At 54.7% G+C, this 16,490-nt stretch overlaps 4 protein-coding genes across 4 annotated transcripts; 1 reads left to right on the top strand and 3 right to left on the bottom strand.

Annotated features, from left to right (window-relative positions):
* Positions 1-309: 309 nt before the first annotated feature.
* Positions 310-8,144, top strand: NUP192 (Nup192p). Its single transcript, XM_076642637.1, has 15 exons — positions 310-561; positions 775-1,450; positions 1,569-1,629; positions 1,729-1,788; positions 1,886-5,930; positions 6,027-6,191; positions 6,259-6,380; positions 6,460-6,609; positions 6,683-6,821; positions 6,890-6,991; positions 7,071-7,139; positions 7,206-7,345; positions 7,423-7,546; positions 7,632-7,888; positions 7,976-8,144. The coding sequence occupies exons 1-15, from the start codon at positions 357-359 to the stop codon at positions 8,081-8,083; spliced, it is 6,423 nt and encodes a 2,140-aa protein (XP_076491958.1). The 5' UTR covers positions 310-356; the 3' UTR covers positions 8,084-8,144.
* Positions 8,145-8,249: 105 nt separating this feature from the next.
* Positions 8,250-9,724, bottom strand: BDY24DRAFT_445426 (uncharacterized protein; the record flags this gene model as incomplete). The annotated part of the gene is made up of 3 exons (XM_076644918.1): positions 8,564-9,724; positions 8,446-8,476; positions 8,250-8,317 (listed from the first exon to the last, which is right to left on the bottom strand). The coding sequence occupies exons 1-3, from the start codon at positions 9,683-9,685 to the stop codon at positions 8,250-8,252; spliced, it is 1,221 nt and encodes a 406-aa protein (XP_076491957.1). The 5' UTR covers positions 9,686-9,724.
* A 1,506-nt stretch (positions 9,725-11,230) lies between these two features.
* Positions 11,231-12,228, bottom strand: BDY24DRAFT_405395 (uncharacterized protein). The gene has a single exon (XM_076642636.1). The coding sequence runs from the start codon at positions 11,952-11,954 to the stop codon at positions 11,244-11,246; it is 711 nt and encodes a 236-aa protein (XP_076491956.1). The 5' UTR covers positions 11,955-12,228; the 3' UTR covers positions 11,231-11,243.
* BDY24DRAFT_405390 (uncharacterized protein) lies at positions 12,221-13,333 on the bottom strand. The gene is made up of 3 exons (XM_076642635.1): positions 13,036-13,333; positions 12,919-12,953; positions 12,221-12,831 (listed from the first exon to the last, which is right to left on the bottom strand). The coding sequence occupies exons 1-3, from the start codon at positions 13,313-13,315 to the stop codon at positions 12,526-12,528; spliced, it is 621 nt and encodes a 206-aa protein (XP_076491955.1). The 5' UTR covers positions 13,316-13,333; the 3' UTR covers positions 12,221-12,525.
* Positions 13,334-16,490: the final 3,157 nt, after the last annotated feature.

The raw sequence follows: 16,490 nt of genomic DNA, 5'->3' as shown, positions 1-16,490 counted from the left end.
AGTCTCACCTGACGACACCGCCGCCTTCGCACCAGTTCACCCATGTCTATACTCCCTTTTAATCGCATGACGCTACCCTCTGTCTGCTGAAAGAAAGTCGAAGTCGAGGATTTCGCGCTTCGACGATCTTTCTTCCTCGAGGCAGGTAGATTTAGTAACCGCTAGCAGCTCTGTTTCGACTTCCACTTAATCTCTCAAGGAAAACCTTGCTAGAAGAAAGCCAGAAGAGTGAGATTCGACGCGACTTTCCGTCACGACGAGCTTGACCAGAATCCTCCTCTCGCTCGCCCTCCCTTCCTCCCTCCCACCACCCACTCGAGGCTTGACCTCCCCCCTTTCCCCCTTTCGCTTTCACCATGTCCACCTCCTTCCTCTCGACGTTCCTTCCGGATCGGTTCTCCAACCTTCGCTCCCTTCTTTCTGGCCTGTTCTCTACGTCGGACGTGTCGCAGGAGCATCTCAAGGAGGTCTACTCGGAACTCGACAAAGCCAGACCGTGGTTCCTGAACCTCTTAAACGTCCCACCACCGAACAAGGAAGAGAGAGATCTAGTAGAGAAGGGTGAGTCAAACTTCTCTTTTGTCCTGAAGGAAGGGGCGGAGGTGGGAGGACGGAGAACGAGATGGATGAAAAGGAAGGGAAGGAAGGAAGGAAAGAGCTCAAGGTTCCTTCTTTCCCTTCGATCCACCGTTCGACCTCCCAACTCAACCTCCTCACTGCTCGTACTGCTCTCTATATGCTTCAGAGCTGACTCTTTACGTTCTTCCTTTTCAGGAACTGTGAAAATTGGATCCAAGACGGTTCGAATCAACCCAGAATTCATCGCGGAAACGCTCTTCCTCTCCTCCCAACTTGGTCTCTCCGAGCTCCTCTCTGTCCACCTTCTCAGATCAGGAATCGCCCTTCAGTCTCGCCATGGAAACCGGCCAGCTTCCGATACAGCCGTCATCATCTTCCACATGGAACGACTCGACATGCTCGCCTGTCTCAAGCTCATCTTCGACCCAGCCGTAGGAGGAGGAGGAGGAGCCCTCGAGGTCCTCGACATGTTTGGGAGGGAGTTGGTCGAGAGCACAGTCAACTTGGGAGGAGGGAAGGAAGGGCGGCTCGTAGAGAGAGCTATGCTGGATCTCGAGTCGACGAAGGAGACGGTAGGGAAGCTGCTTCAGTCGTTGGGAGCTGGAGGAGCGAGCTCGACGACGACTGTGGCCAACAACCAGTTCGCACCACCTCCCCCACCGTCAGGAGGAGCCAAGCTCTCGTTGGAGATGACGCAGGAGCGGATCTCGTCGTTGAAGCAGGAGAGGAAGAGCTTGGGACACGTCCTCTTCTTGATGAGCTACTCGAGGAAGCTGAGGAAGAGAGAGGTCCAGCGTGTTGTGCAGTGGTTGTCGAGGCAGGGTGGAGAAGGATTGGAGGGAGATGATGTTTTGATCGGCTACATGGTCGCGTGAGTCCAGAGATATCTTTTCAGCCGACTTGGGTTGTGCTCGAGATCTGGAGCTGCAAGGTTTGAACGAGGCTGACCTTCGCCCTCCTCCCTTCCTTCCCCTCCTTCTGTTTCTCAGGACGGCTCTCGCCGCTTTCGACCTCAGCGAGCTCAACAACCCGAACACGGATCACGACAGGGTGAGCAGAGTTGTTCTTGTATCTTCCATTTGCTCATTCGAACCTCGCTGACCTTGGTTCGTTCGTCCCTCCCTTCCCCCTGCTATCGCTCGTTTTCAGATCGTCCAAGAACGATTCGTCAAGGACCCTCAGTTCATCAGTGTCATGACCTCCGCCATAGTACGTTCTGCCCTCGTCTTTACGCTGTTGACTCGTCTCGTCGCCGCGAAGCTCAAAGCTGATCGTTCTCTTTCCACTTTCGTTCTTTCGTTCTCAGGTCGAGGCTCCTTGGAAGCACGAACCACTTCAATCCGTCATCATCCTCCAGTGGACTCTCTTCCTCGTCACCGCCGTTCGATACAACTCAGACACCTACCGAGAAGCTCGAACCACCGAGGAAGGGCTCGAGACTACGGTCCTCCGAGCGATTCGAGGAGACGCGTTCCAATTCCTCACCACCAAGGTCGTCGGCGTCGATCCCTCAGCATCCCAAACCATCGTCAGAGATCTTTCGTCGTCGCAGGCTCAGTCGGGGAGTGCTGTCGGCGGAGCAGGAGCTTTGGCTTCGACAGGAGGAAGGGGAGGGAGGAAGGAAGACGTAGTCGATCCCGACTTCCGATGGTACATCCTCACCCAGGTCGACTCTCTCGTCTCCAACTTCATCACCACCATGTTCTCCGTCTTCAAGAAACTTCGTCACCGAGAGGAGGACCTCATTCTCGCTTCTCAACCATCGTCGCGTCCATCCCGGTCCCTCGGAGTCTCCCTCCCTCCCACCACCGCTCCTCGAGCAGACGTCGAAGCTCTTTTCATCCTCATCGCCACCATCTACCGAGATAGCCCTCCCGACGCTGGACTCAAGTACTGGGTGGAGAAGGAGACGAGGTTACCGGCTTTCCTCTCGTCGGCGGCGGACGTCAAGACTCCTGGGATGATGAAGGCGCTCTTCGAGATGCTCGCCTCGCTCTCCGTCGGACCCCAAAGCTCAATGGAGGCTTTCCACTTCCTCTCCTCGGCCGGCAGTGATCCAACTTCGGGACCTTCCAACGGAAACTCGTCGTCGGACAACAGCTGCTCGTGGTCTCGACTCTTCGAGGCGTTGAGTTCCTACGCCAACCTCCTCCCAAAAGTCAACGAAGCAGCTCAGTCGTCGATCCAATCTGGACTCCCTCCTCAACCTCGCCGAGACCCCAACGCCCCTACCACCATCAAGCAGGACGAGATCGCTCTCCTCAAGTCGTTCCTCCGTCTCCTCCAAAACGTCGTCCAATCCTCCCCAGTCGCTCGAGCAGCTCTCCACAACAACCCAACCTTCAAAGCCATCCCCACTCTCCTCTCTCTCGTCAACAGCATCATCTCCATCGACTTGAAGGCCGCCCTCTTCGACACCCTCGCCGCGTTCTGTGGAGCAGAAGGAGGATCGCTCGGAACAAACCTTGCGAAGCAGATGTGGGTCTCGCTCGAGAAGTTCGAGGTCATCCCTACGAAGTCTCTCGGATCGAACGGGCTCTACCGATCGACAGGACTCGCAGGATCGCGTCGAGGAGCCTCAGGAGGAATCATGGCCGAACTCGAGGAATCGGAAACGACCGCTCGAACCTACCCTGCTACCACCTCCTTCGTTCATCTCCTCAACTCCCTCATCCACACCCCAGCTAAAGCCGCTACCCTCCTCGACGGATTCGAGGTCGAGTCTCAAACCATCCCAGACGCCTTGGGAGCAGGAACGAGGACTCCAGGAATCGTCCCTTACGTTCGTTACGTCCTCGACGACGTCTTCCTCAAAGCTCCTCAGCTAGCCTACTCGAATCCAACCGAGCGATGGAAGTTGACGGAGAGGTCGCTCTGCTTCGTGGAGAAGTGCCTCGCCAGCTACGACCTCAGTCCTCTCCTCGTCGAGGACGCCCTCGGAATCAGCTCGCTCGGCAAGGGTCAGCAGCCAGCATCGTCTTCGCTCCTCAACCTCGCCCGTCACCCTGGATTCGAGATCCTTCGAAGGTTCTTGACCGAGCCGGCGTTGCTCAAGGGTCTCTTCGACGTCCTTTCGGTCGGATTCGACGGTCTCACGGAGGATGGAGGCCAGACGCCTCTCCTCGCCAAGTCGGTCCTTCGTTCCCTCAGGATCGTTTACCGGATCCTCCAGATCCAGAGTCTCTTCATCGAGGTCCTCCTACCCACTCTCGCCGAGTCCCAAATCTCCCTCGGAACCTCCTCCTACCCTTCCTCGGTCGCTCCTCTCGACCAGCACCTCCTCTACGCTCACCCGGTCGTCGTCCAGATCGCCCTCCTCGTCAACTTCGTCGAGGATCCGGAACTCGTCCTCCTCTCGGTCAAGACCATCACTCTTCTCAGTCAATCGTCGTTCTTCGTCGCAGTGGATCGGTTCGAGAACGTCTACAGCTCGCATATGAACCGTCTCGTCGGGATCATCGACTCGTCGGACGAATCGTTGAGGATCCTGGATGGATACGTCCGTCGCCTGGAAGCCGACGAGGAGGAGGATCTCGCCTGGCCTCAAGACGATCCCATCGAGTCGCTCGTCACGTCGGACGCGGAGAGCTCTTCCTCCAAGGACCTCACGCAAGCCATTCGGTTCGCCATCCTCGACCTCCTCCTCCAGAACACCACCCAAGGAGCACCAGGACCCAACGTCGCTCACTTCCTCGCCGGATTCGACCTCAACCGTCCAGCATCGGAGATGTCGATCGAGGATCCTCAGGCCCAGGGAGCTCGAATCTCGTGCTTGCACATCGTCTTCGAGCTTCTAGCTCAGGGAGCACCCAGGGAAACGGACGGAGCCGTAGATCAGTCGGAGTTCGCCATCCCATCCCTCCTCACTAGGAACCCAGGACTCGCCGAGAAGTGCTCGAGGTTGGTTTACCAGCTTTGTGTTCACGACCTCACCGCGTCGGCGACGACGAGATACATCAGGACTCGAGAGGACTACTGCTTCAGACAGCTGCTGGTCTTCCCGATGTCTCCTCCCTCCATCTCGTACGGATCTCTCGGTCACGTCGTCCACGCCAACGGCCAACAAACTCCCACCTCGGCTGGAGGAATCACTTCCTTCCTTCGATACCGATCCTCCCTCCTCGACACCGTCGCTCTCGAGCTTCACGTCATCAACCCCACCGGTCTTCACGCTGCTAAGCTCGTCGATACCCTCTTCACGAGCCCATCGACCATGCTGGACGACTTTGAGGCTCACGTTCGACACGCGGAGACGACGGATCAACCACTCGTTCGGATCCTCGACATCCTCCTCTCTCTCGACTTCGAATGGCAAGACGAGATCCCCGATCCAGACATCAAGCTCGCCTACTTCTCGACGTTGGACTTCGGAACGTGCCTGAGGATGGACGAACGAGGATGCGAGGTCTACGACTTCCGAGCTCTCGTTTCGGCGATGAAGGCAGTTCGTCGACAACACCAGCAGATCGGAGCTCTCTCGACCCTCGGGCAGCAGGAGGCCATCGCCATCGAGAGGAAAAGCATCCTCCTCGCTCTCGCCGTCGAGAACCACCGTCGTCAGATCGGTCACGCCAAACACCAGTGCCTCGTCTCGTGGCAACGAACGCTCGACGTCGTCCTCTTCAAGTCGTTCGAACTCATCCCTCTCGACCAGAGGGAAAGCGTCATCTTCGACATCATGCAGGCCGTCTTCCACCTCATCGGCGCGTCGGACACCACTCCAGCAGCAGCCGAACTTCTCTGCCAGGTCGTCCTCTCCCTCATCACCAAGCTTCGACAAGGAAGGCGGGAGCAGGTCATCTTCTCGTCCGAGGAGGAGGAAGTCTCAGGAGCCCTTCCCGCCGACAAGCTCCTCGTCGTCCTCAGGAGGGTTCTCGACTCCGTCTGTCGAGCAGGAACCTCCGAACTCGTTCGAGGAAACCTCTACACCGTGCTCATCAACTACCTCCAACTCCTCTCCTCCTTCTCGGCCGTCGAACCCTCGCCGAAACTCGATCTTGGAGGAGCCATGGACGTGGAAGACGACGCGATGGAAGGTTCAGTTGGAGGAGCTTCGACGAGTGCTGGGTTCAGGAGTGGTCAGAGGTCGCCGTTGGAGGTTGGGACGGTTGCGATCCTCACAGCAGGGATGGAGAGACTCGCTCCCGTCCTCGCTCGAGACGCGTTGGATGGAAGCGAGATCTGGAAGACGGTCGCCTATACGACTCTCGAGTGCCTCGTCACTGCCTCGAGAGAGGACCGAAGCCATCGACTTCTCGCCATCCTGTCGAGGAACGGATACCTCCAGAGCTTCGTGCAGTCGTTGAAAGACACGGAGGAGGATTTGTTGAACGTTCTCGCACCTGATCCAGGTCAGTCTTCAACGCCCTCTCACTCTCTTTTCTTTTCTTGCATCGCCTTGATCGATAACTGACTTTCGTCTTCTTCGTCCTCCGTTCGACCTTCAGACAACTTCAACTCCCTCTACGTGTTCGAGGCGAAGGCGTCGCTGCTCATCCGAATCGCTCAGTCCCAGTTCGGAGCGGAAAGGATCCTCGAATCCAGACTCTTCGAGGTTCTCTCCCAGTGCCACTTCATCGACGCTCGTCCTGAGATGGATCAAACCTATCTCGGTGAGCAACTGTCGTCGTCTTGTACCCCTTCGTGAGACTGACTCTTTCTCGTCGCTCCCTCTTCCAGATCTCGACTCGTTCCTCCCTCCGGTCATCGAACGATTCCACCAGATCCTCCTCCCCACTCTTCAGCTCGCCGTCGGAACTCTCTCGAGTCTAGGACCTTCGTCCCACGCTGCTCTCCACCAGGTTCGTCGCTTCGATCAACTGGATTTCCACCTTCTCCTCGCTGACCCAAGCTTTCTCGACCCTTCTTCTTCTTCTTCAGGCTTTGAGCTTTGTCGACGCTCATCGGGAAACGATACTGCTCATCCTCAAGGACAACTCTGCCATCCTTCCTCTCGCCGTCGTCAAGGAGTTCCACCTTCTCGCTACCCTCTTCCATTTCGTTCTTCCTCGTGTCGAGCCAGGGGATCTCGTGAGTCAAATCCAGCTCTTTCCCTCGTCTTGCCTTCGCCCCAACCTGACTTCTTCCGCTTTCGTTTCTTCAGGGTCTGCCTTCTGGATTCGGAGCCTACCACCTTGCTCTTCTCGGATTGGGAGGTCGATTCTTCCTTCGGGAAAAGTGGGAGGATCAACTCGTTCCAGTCAACGACTCGGAACGAGCGGACGCTGAGACTCCTTCACCTGGTTCGTCCTTTTTTTCCGTCTTTTCCTGCGGCTTCAAGTCACTTACATACCTACGTTCTCGACTTCAGATGCTAGCGGTGTGATGCTCTTCGACTACAACGCCGATCGAGCCGTGGAAGACCTCAACAAGAGTCTGCTTTCTTACTTCGTTCTCGCCACCGAGTCGACCGGTTCGTCCTTCTTTCCATTCCCTTCCCTCCTTTCCATTGACGTCTGCTGACCTGGTTTCTCTTTCATCTCTCTCTTCAGCTTCTCGAGGACTTCGCCCTGTCCTTGTTCCTGCTACCTCGAGTCGAGAAGCTGGTCTCATGCCTAAACGTCGGTCTCTTACTCTTCCCTCCGTGTTTCTTCGACGCGTCCTGACCTGTTTCTTTCTCGTTACAGATGGAGCTCCTACCATCACAGCAGCCATCTCCCTCCTCTACGAGATGACGGTCTACTTGACTTCCACCATCGACAGGACGAGAGAGCTTTCGTCAAAGCTAGCTCAGCCTAGTTCCATTGGGACGGAGGAGATCGAGGATGTGAATCCCTTCCCTGCTTCTTCCTCTTGCCCTTCCTACGGCCTTCAATCTGACCTTCGTCTCAACTTGTTTCTCAGATTATCGTCGCCTCGGGAGTAGATCTCTCGACTCGATACAGCACGGGTCAGCGACATCAGCTTGCTCTTCAGTCTCTTGCGAGGTCTAGGAAGGCGACGCGTCAACAGTCCCTCTCCGCTCTTTGTGAGTTGGCCTTCTCCCTTTCGACCTTCAGTTTTACTTTAGATGCGACCTTACTGATCGCATACGTCCCACTTCTCGATACCAGTCATCGTCGAATCCCTCCTTCTCCTCCTCTGGCGCCATCTCCTGCACTACGTCAACGACTCGCTGCAAGACGGACCGGATTCGAACTGGGCAACCGTTCTTCCCTCAACGGTGTCACTTCGGTTCAGCCAAGGACCTTCGGGAGCGGATCTGATGGCTGCGAGTGGGAGGAGACGAGGCGGAGGAGCGAAGGAGATGTGGGAACGGGCGAGTGAGGATCTGAATCCCGCACTCAAGAGGTTGGAGGGTGTTGAGCTCGTGAGTGACCGTTTTTCCTTCCATCGTTCTCGCCATTGAACCGTCGCTGACTTCTTGCTCTTCTCTCTTCGGCATCGCTTGATTCAGTCGAGCGACATCTTCGGATCGGATGCGAGGTTACGGCAGTCCTATCTGGCGATCTTGACCCGGAGGTTGAGAGAGTTGGATCAGGCTTTTGCTGAGGAGGAGCGATGAGGAAGGATTTAGGGTAGGTTTGTCTTTACGGCTTGATGAAATCGTTATTTAGCGTTTGCTCTTCGGTTTTCGTTGATGGTGAGAGATTCTGTTGTGAGGAAAAGGAACCTTCGACGGAGAGCAGGACCATCGAGCTTGGGGTTCTTTCAGCAGACAGAGGGTAGCGTCATGCGATTAAAAGGGAGTATAGACATGGGTGAACTGGTGCGAAGGCGGCGGTGTCGTCAGGTGAGACTGAAGGAGGAGAGACGAGGTCAGTGAATCGCTCGAGACGACGCGTCCTCTCGCCTTCCTTCCTCGTTCCCGACCTTGAGGAAGCGATCCTTCTCTCACAGCCGACCGAACAATTCTCAAAAACTTACCTTCGACGGAGATGTCGGGATTGTTGGAGACCTGCGAGGAAAGGGAAAGAGGAAGGAGGTGAGATGGTGAGAAAACGAGCGAGCGACGAAGTTGGAACTGAAAAGGCACTCACTAAACATTCGCCTCCTCGCTCTCGTCCATCTTCTTCTGCTGCTCCTTCTCCTTCTGGATCCTCCTCTTCTCCTCCTCGTCGGTCTCGAACGATCCGAAAGGGAAGGCTTCTTTAAGCGCACGCTGATGTGTTGGGAACAACGACGACCCAAAGGACCAGGCCGGCCCTTCTCTGTAGACGACGACTTGAATGGGTGCTTCGATGACGACTGGATGCTGATTGAAGAGGAACGAGCACTGATCCATGGGCAGTCGGATGAGTCGAGGTCGAAGGGATCGGATGAGAGGGAGAAGTCCTTTCCCCTGCGAATTGTCTCCGCTCCACTGGATGGTAGATTCGATGAAATCATCTATTTCGCACTCCTGCACGTCGGAAGGGGATACCCGTTCGTCCCTAGCGATCTGTCGACGAGCTTTGGCTCGAACGGAGTCCTTGTTGACGACGTTGGCGACGATCTGAGCGAGGATCGGTTTCGCATCCTCCTTGTTGAGCCTCGAGAGCTCATGGGATCTGCTCCAAGTGGTTGTGAGGATGGTGAGGGATTCGATCTGAATTCCTTGGAATTCGAGGGGTGCGAGGTACTCGAGGGGCTGGTCGGGTTTGGAGATGGTGAGGGAGAAGAGAGCCTTCGCATCGAAGCAAAGGGGAGGGACGGCTTCCTTGGACAGGTTGATTTCCTTCAACGCTCTTCTTCTGATCACCCCCTCCTCTCCAGCGACGAAGATCCCTCTCCCAGGCTCGAAGAAGGTGAGCCAGTCCCTTGATCTGCAGATCGTGATCGAGCGGAAGACGAGAGGGAGAGCGACGGCTCGAAGGGTTCGGGAGGCGAGGAGGAGGGATTGGAGTACGTCCTTGTGAGCAGTAGGAGTAGGAGGAGAGTAAGGAGCGGTGGGAGGAAAGGGATAGCCCAATGCGAGCTTGATGATCTCGGTAAGGATCTCGACGGGGAAGGTTGGGAGTTCGTGGGAGGAGGAGGAGGAGGAGGAGGAGGAGGAGGACGTCTTGGGTTTCGATGGAGCGATCTCCTTCTTCTTCTTCTTTTCTGAGGTGATGGATGTGACGACGAGCGAGGAGGAGGAGGTTCCACTCCTAGCTCTGGTTGATCTCTTCTCAGAAGGTTGAGGCATGGATGCCGAGGGAGGTGCGTCTTTGGATGGATGGGATGCTGACGGTTGGGAGGGAAGAAGGACGAAAGTGAGCTCGAAGTAACGACTGAGAGATTGGTGACGGCGTCACGAAGGGTAGGGGAAAGTTGCGATGTCCTAGTCTATCCAAGGGGACTCTTCTTAGCTATTCCTTCATTCTCTGAGAGAAAGATCAAATTCCATGCAAGATTAACCGACAGCGAGAGCAAAGATCGACGCGTCCGACTTCTTCTCTGGAATCGCCTCTGTCTCTCTCAACCGTCGTCTCTCAACCTTCGTATGTCTACTTTTTCGGATAATCCAAGTTTTACCGTCGAGATCTGCTCTCACTGCTGGATCAGCCACAAGAGATGTTCCCTCTGAGCTCTGATCACGTCGCTCTGCCCTCTCTTCGACTCCTCCGACTCAACCCAAGCGATGTTTCGAACTACCGACGACTGTAGGATGAACAGCATCTGAGCCAGCTTCCAGTTGGCGCTCTAATGAAACCAGAGGTCAAGGACGAGAAGATCGACAACAAAGGGGACCGAACCGCGTCGCGTCCTTCCCTCTCCTCCTTCGACTAGTGCTGCTCCACCCACTTCGTACCAGCTGATTTCAAACGGAATCCAACGTTGAATCATCTCGGAGCCGGAGTCCTCGCTTTCGAAGAAGATTAGACAGCTCGGAGAGAGGAGTCGAACCACGAGTCGCTCGCTCATACGTCTCCCTCTCTTTTCGTCTGTTCTGTCCTTTAACCCCTGTCTTCTTCATTGACAGTCAAATTATACCTCAGACTCGTCTCTATGATGCCCAGGACCTACCGTGCCCACTCGGAAGTCAGGGCAGCTCTGTTCGGTAGGCGAGCAGCTTCACCCTCAATGAAAACGACCTGGAAAGAAGAAGAGGAGGGTTCGAGGTCGGAAGACGAAGGTGAGGAAAGCTGAAATAATGATACGCTTTCCCTGAAAACGGAGGATGTGAGCTTGCAGGAGGGCAGGGAAGAGGACCGAAAGACGGAAAGACAAAACTGACGCGTCGATGAGCTGTCGAGATGCTAATCGTGAAAGAGGGCAAGCAGCTTTCTAGTGGAAACCATGTTGGAAGAGGATTAATGTAGAAAGATGGAGCCCGTCGCTGAGACCGAGAGAAAGAAAGCGACCTCTGGGGGGAGGAAAGGAAGTGAGGGGGGCATTTGTCAGGGAAGGACCCTTGCTCCTTCCCTTCCCCTTACTAGCTCTCTACCTCTTCTCTATACTTACCTTTCCCTCTCTTTACTCTTCTCTCTTTCTCTAGTGTTCTTTCAGGCGTTCCTTAAGAAGCTGAGCCCGGTCGCTCGACGCGTCGCGTCTCTCTCTCAACTCGACCGAGCCTTGCTCGGCCTCCTTTCTCCACTTCCCCTCTTCCTTCTAGCTCTTTCTTTGTCTTTCTACACATTTCTAGTTACTGGTTACTGCCCGAGCTCTGGGTTTCGATGCCCGAGCCCGAACCCTCTCGTTTCCTATAAAAGGAGGCCTTCTGCCTCCTTTCCCTTGACCTCTATCTTGACACACCTTTGGATTCACACCTCCTTCCCTTCTCGCAAGCACCTGATAGTCCCACAAACCATCTGCTGATCCCTCCTGAACTCTCGAGACTCCCTACGCTCAATCCTCACACGCGGTCCCTTTTCTTTTCTCCCTCTCTGTGCGTTCTTGGACAATGATGAGCTCTGCGGAGATCGAAGAAGTACGTGACTTGACAAGAGAAAGGCATAGACATCGTTAAGAGAAGAAAGAGTGCAAAGCAAGAAAGAGACGAGGAGACCGTTCAGATCCCCATGTGAGAGGTGACGTCTCGAACGAACGTGGAATGAGCGTCTGATCCCCATCGACCGAGAACGAAGTTTTCGGACGACTGAATCCATTCGCTGGGGATGGGAGGAGAAGAAGAAGACTTCGTCAGCATATCGACTCTCGGGAAGAGGGGAAGAGAGCTCGAGACTTACGCGAAGGCAACGGGGTCCTGATCCTTCAGGCGTTGGATGTTGGATGTCCCTGAGACGTCTCTGCTGTTGTTCGGTGAGAGGAGAGATATCTGTGTACGTAAGGAGAGGGATAGTACGTAGAAGAACAGAGGGGAGAGCGTGAGAAGGAGAGAGGCGAGAGAGGAGGCGGAGAGGGGAAGGAAACGAACTGACCCTGCGTCTGTTGAGGAAGAGAAGAGAAGAAATGAGGCCATGCCGAGCGAATGGCATCCTTATCGTCTTGGTTCGTCGTCTTGTTGTAAGCATCCTGGACGACGATCCTGCGTCGAGCGAGAGAGGAGGAAGGAGGAGAAGAAGGAGAGTCAGGCGCGTTGCCAGAGCGGTCTCTATGAGGAGAGAAGGACAAGGACTCAACGCCGTTTGGAGGCTCTCTGGGTACTTGTGAAGGAAGTCGAACGTATCCTGCACGACTGGGTCCTCTGAGAGATGGAGAGTGGAAAAGGGAAAGGAGAGGTCGAAGAAGGGTCAGGGAAGGAGATAGAGCAGAGGAGGAAAGGAAGTTATGCTTGCCCTCGGTCTTGTACGGTCTTCCCGACCTGTCAAATCCGTAAGAGAAGTAGTCCTTCCGTCAGCAGAGCTCAGAGAGGAGGGAAAGAGAGAGGAAGACGAGGAAAAGAGGAAGGGAGACGTAGGACGCACAAAGCCTTCAGACCGACACGATGAAGGTATCCTGGCGACTCCGCGCTGTAGAGGAGTGAGAGATAAGCCTCTCGTTTTGCTGTCTTCTTGTTCCTACCCCTCCCCATGAAGTTGAAAGGCCTGGCTCCTTTGAGCTCGTCCCCTTGCACCGTCCCTCTCAACAACCACTCCCCTCCTTCTAGCACAGCGTCCGAGAGCGTAAGTCTCGAACCGAACGAGTCCATGGCGATGTTGTGGAGGTCATTGAGGGTAGACTGGTTCGAGAACGGCTTGGGAAGGGTAGATCCGAGGGCTGGAGCAGAGGCAGAAGGCGAGGAAGGAATGAGATGTCGAGGGTTTGTTGCTCGTGGGGAAGTTTGGGAGTGGTGAGGTTGGTAGGAAAACAATTGTAACGTTTATCAATGGAAGAACTGATGCTCACGTAGAAAGAGAAGTCTTCAGTCCTGCTCACTTGTTCGGTCTTCTCTCTGATGGGGCTGGTTGGCTGAGGAGGAGGGAGGAAGGGGAGGCGAGGAAGTCAGCGCTTCGCCAGCTTCTCGCTGAACGGCAGAGCAGGTGAGAGATAACGTACTCGCTTGGGGGTGTTGGGATTCTGAGAAGGTTCCGCTACGGTCGCAGAGAGGCGAAGATGAAGGCTCAAGTCAGCCCCGAAAGGAAGAGGGCGAGGGAGGAGGCGGAGGAGACCAACACATCGCAGACGAGGTTCTCTTCCTCAGAGACGACGACTGATCTTCACGCTCCATTTCCTCCTCTTCCTCTTCTAACACAGAAACAGATAAGAAACGGAGAAGGGTTGTTAGGTCCAGGCGAGAGAGCCCTTCGGAAGGCGAAGGGAGGGAAGGGAGGGAAGGGAGGAGTCGAAGCTCACCGGAAGCAAAGAAGAGCGTTCCTTTCTTGATCCTCTCGAGAAGATCCTCGAATTCCAAGTCTCTAGGTTGTTCCTTTTCGACTTTCGAGGGTGAGTCCATTTCGGATGAAGGAGAGGTGAGGGTTGAGGGTCAGAAAGAAGGAAGAAGGGAGGAAGGGAAGGAGCTCACGATCTGGGGCCTCGAATTCGTCGTTCCCTCTTTGAGCCGTCCTGTTCTTCTTTCCTTCTACCCACCACGTTCGATCTTGCTTATTTTCCTTGTGGGTATCCAGCTTCTAGACTCTCGAGGCGTCCAGGTTACGGGATAGCAAGCCTGATGTATCTTTTGACCTCCTTCGCCTCAGATGATCTCTCTTCAACCCTCCCTCCCTCCCACCTTTCGAGCTGGAGTCACCGCCGTCCTTCGAGTCTACTTCCTACATGATCGAACGAGGAAAAACCTGCTCGCTGGCACGTTTGCACTTTTCCTAGGGTTCGGGAGCGAAACAACAGCGGGACCCGACGCGTCTCCTTTCGTCTCGAACGGCCATCTTGCTCTCAAACTAGACTCTTTTCAATCTGAAACGGACCTAAATAGATAGCATACGGGTACTACCACTGTCCCGACACAATCTCGCTGGTGTAGCTGGCCAAACCGAGAATTAGCATTGCCCTTGCACAAGGATGTGGACGTTCCGAAAGCGAACCAAGGCCGATGCTAAACGCCTTTCGGCTCCCGTTCAGCGCTTCATCAACTTCCTCTCTCTTGGAAGACGCGTTCGTGTCTCATAGAATTCCTCTTTCCGAGATCTAGTAGAGCCAAGAACAGCTCATCGACAGTCGGCTCTCCTCCTCTCAACCTGCATCGTTGAGTCGGCCAACCCTTTCCCTTCTCGAGCTTCTTTTTTTCTAGAGCAACCCGTCTCCTTTCAACATCGTTCACCTCTTACTACGATGAAGGAGACTCTAGGCGCGTTTCAAAGAGTCGCACAAGGATGGTCTCGTCCTCTCTCCCCGTCTCCCCTCCCCTTCGAAACGACCGAGAGATGTGACGATGGACTTGCCGAGTCAGGGGGATCGTGAGCTCCTCCAAACTGTGTCGGGACCTCCAGGAGATCTGTCTCGAGCGAGAAAGAGCGACAGGACAACCGACGGACGCGTCTCAAACACCCGAACCAACTTTGCCTCCTTTAACATCGTCTTTCCTCTCTTTCGCTCGCTTTAAAAACTTCAAAGTCTCGATTCATACACGTAAGATTCACTTTGGAAGATGCCTCGAAGAAGAAGAGTGGAAACTGGCTGAACCAAAGAGGATTCCCTGACCTCCCTCTCGTTCCCTCCCCTCCCCTTCAACTCGCTCCTCTCGCTCGCTTCATTTTGATTCGATTCGAAAAAACTCTTCGGCAACCTACATATGACCCAAACGAAAAAAGGTCTAGTAGGTCGTTGAGCGTGTGCTTTCCCTTCGTTGCTTCCAACAGACCGCACAAGGATTGACGCGTCTCTCACTTTCCTCGACCATCGCTTCGTTTTGGATTTTCGTGACGTCCCTCCTCGAGCAGCGGTCATTTTCGAGCCCCATAATTCCATATTAATGTTCCGTAAAGATCTCAGCCCTCAAACTGCCTCTCAGCTGGGTGAAAAGGGAAATCAAGCCGCACAAGGATGGTCGACGGCCCTTCGTTCCTCGTTTGCTCCCATCCTCAGGTTTCCACTCGGCTCCCACTCCCTTCAATCGCATCTCAAACGTATTCATACATGATTAACAAGTGCTAGCGAGAAGAAGAGATCCAACGGATCAACATGTAGTGGGAAAATGGGAGGAAGACGCGTTGGAGGGGGTGACCTCGCATCTCCTTCTGCTCCCTCAATAATCTTCCACCAGTCTAACCACCTATACGAAACTGACCGGAAGAGCCAGAAAACAGATGACGTCGTGAGAGATGCGGCAAAAGTGCGTGGGAAGAGCGAGGAGAGCCAAAAAAAAGGCGCGCGTCCGAACGAACGCAAAAAGAAAAAATAATGTGGCTCGAAAGCCATCCGTCTCTGATACAGCGTGTCATCCTTGTGCAGGGGCAATGCTAATCTTCTCTGTATTGTTCCAATTTTATGAATGTCCAGGATAAATCCCGGACTGTTGTGTTATCCACAAAGGGAGGCGACGTCTTCAGCAAGCCTTCGACTCGCCCGCGACTTGCTCTCTCTCTGTGGACGCTGAGCTTCATCGAGATCTCATCTTCTGGTAGAATGTCATCTCGTTGCTCTAGCGATTTTGTGGCAGGAGCAGCGAGCGTTGGAAGCTGAGCGAGCGACGAGGACGCGACGAGCGAAGGGCGGACTTGCACTCGAGGGAGCGAAGAGAAAAGGAAGGATCGGATCAAGAGGAAGAAGGAAGAGCGAGAGCTGACGTTTGACCAGACTTTTCTCTATACCTGCTCTCGCCTCGTTTTCCTCCCTCCCTCCTCCAGCTCTTCGTTTTCGAGCGGGAGAGACGGGCCCGTTCTTTTCTTGCTTTTCTACCTTCGTCATGTTTACTCCGACGTTCGTGTTCTCTGTCTACGATGCCACGACGCCGCTCATCTCGGCTCCAACGGGTCACTCCGACGAGAAGATTTGCTCTCTCGTCGTTCTCAGCTGCCTTCGGAATCCGTTCGGCCTTCTTCTCCTTGTTTTTGACTTCTTTCGTTTCAAAGTATACGAACTAGAGTGGAGGAGCAGGGTGTGAAGATTTGCGTCTCTCGACTCCTTCTTCATCCCGACCTTTTTCTCATCCAATTCAATCGATCTCGACGAGGAAAAACGTCGAAAAACCCACTTTTCTTCAGATCCGAAAGTTTGCGGTCAAATCGATGGGCCCGACGCGGCCCTCTGGCTCTCTCCCTCTTCCTCTCCTCGCCTCCTTCCCTTCACCTCCCGCTGCTTCTTTCTCACCGGTCCAGACTCTGCTTCTAATAATCTATAAAGTTGATCTACGAGAAAATCCTCGTCCCTCATCCTCTCGAACGCCTCTCTCAATCGAACGACAACCATCTTCCCACTCTCCCCTCAACGCATCTTCTTTCCTCCCTCGTTTACTGCTCTACTCGGGGCACCCTACCCACTCTACAAAGACCCCTGCTAAAAAAAGGATCCTCTCGAGTCTCTCCTTCTCGAGATATCAGTACCCTGCGTCGACGTTTCGACACGCTCTCTCCTGCGTCCCCTCCCCGCCCCTCTCCCCGCCTCTCGCAGCGTCGTAGCAGCTTGCCTTCGGTGAATCTCCTTCGCCGCATCTCTCTCACGAACTGCCCTCCTTT

Source organism: Mrakia frigida, assembly GCF_051309035.1.
Source record: "Mrakia frigida strain ATCC 22029 unplaced genomic scaffold BDY24scaffold_70, whole genome shotgun sequence".
In the NCBI taxonomy this organism is placed as follows: Eukaryota; Fungi; Basidiomycota; class Tremellomycetes; order Cystofilobasidiales; family Mrakiaceae; genus Mrakia; species Mrakia frigida.
Note: the sequence above shows the minus strand (reverse complement) of the source record. Positions and strands in the feature narration are given on the sequence as shown.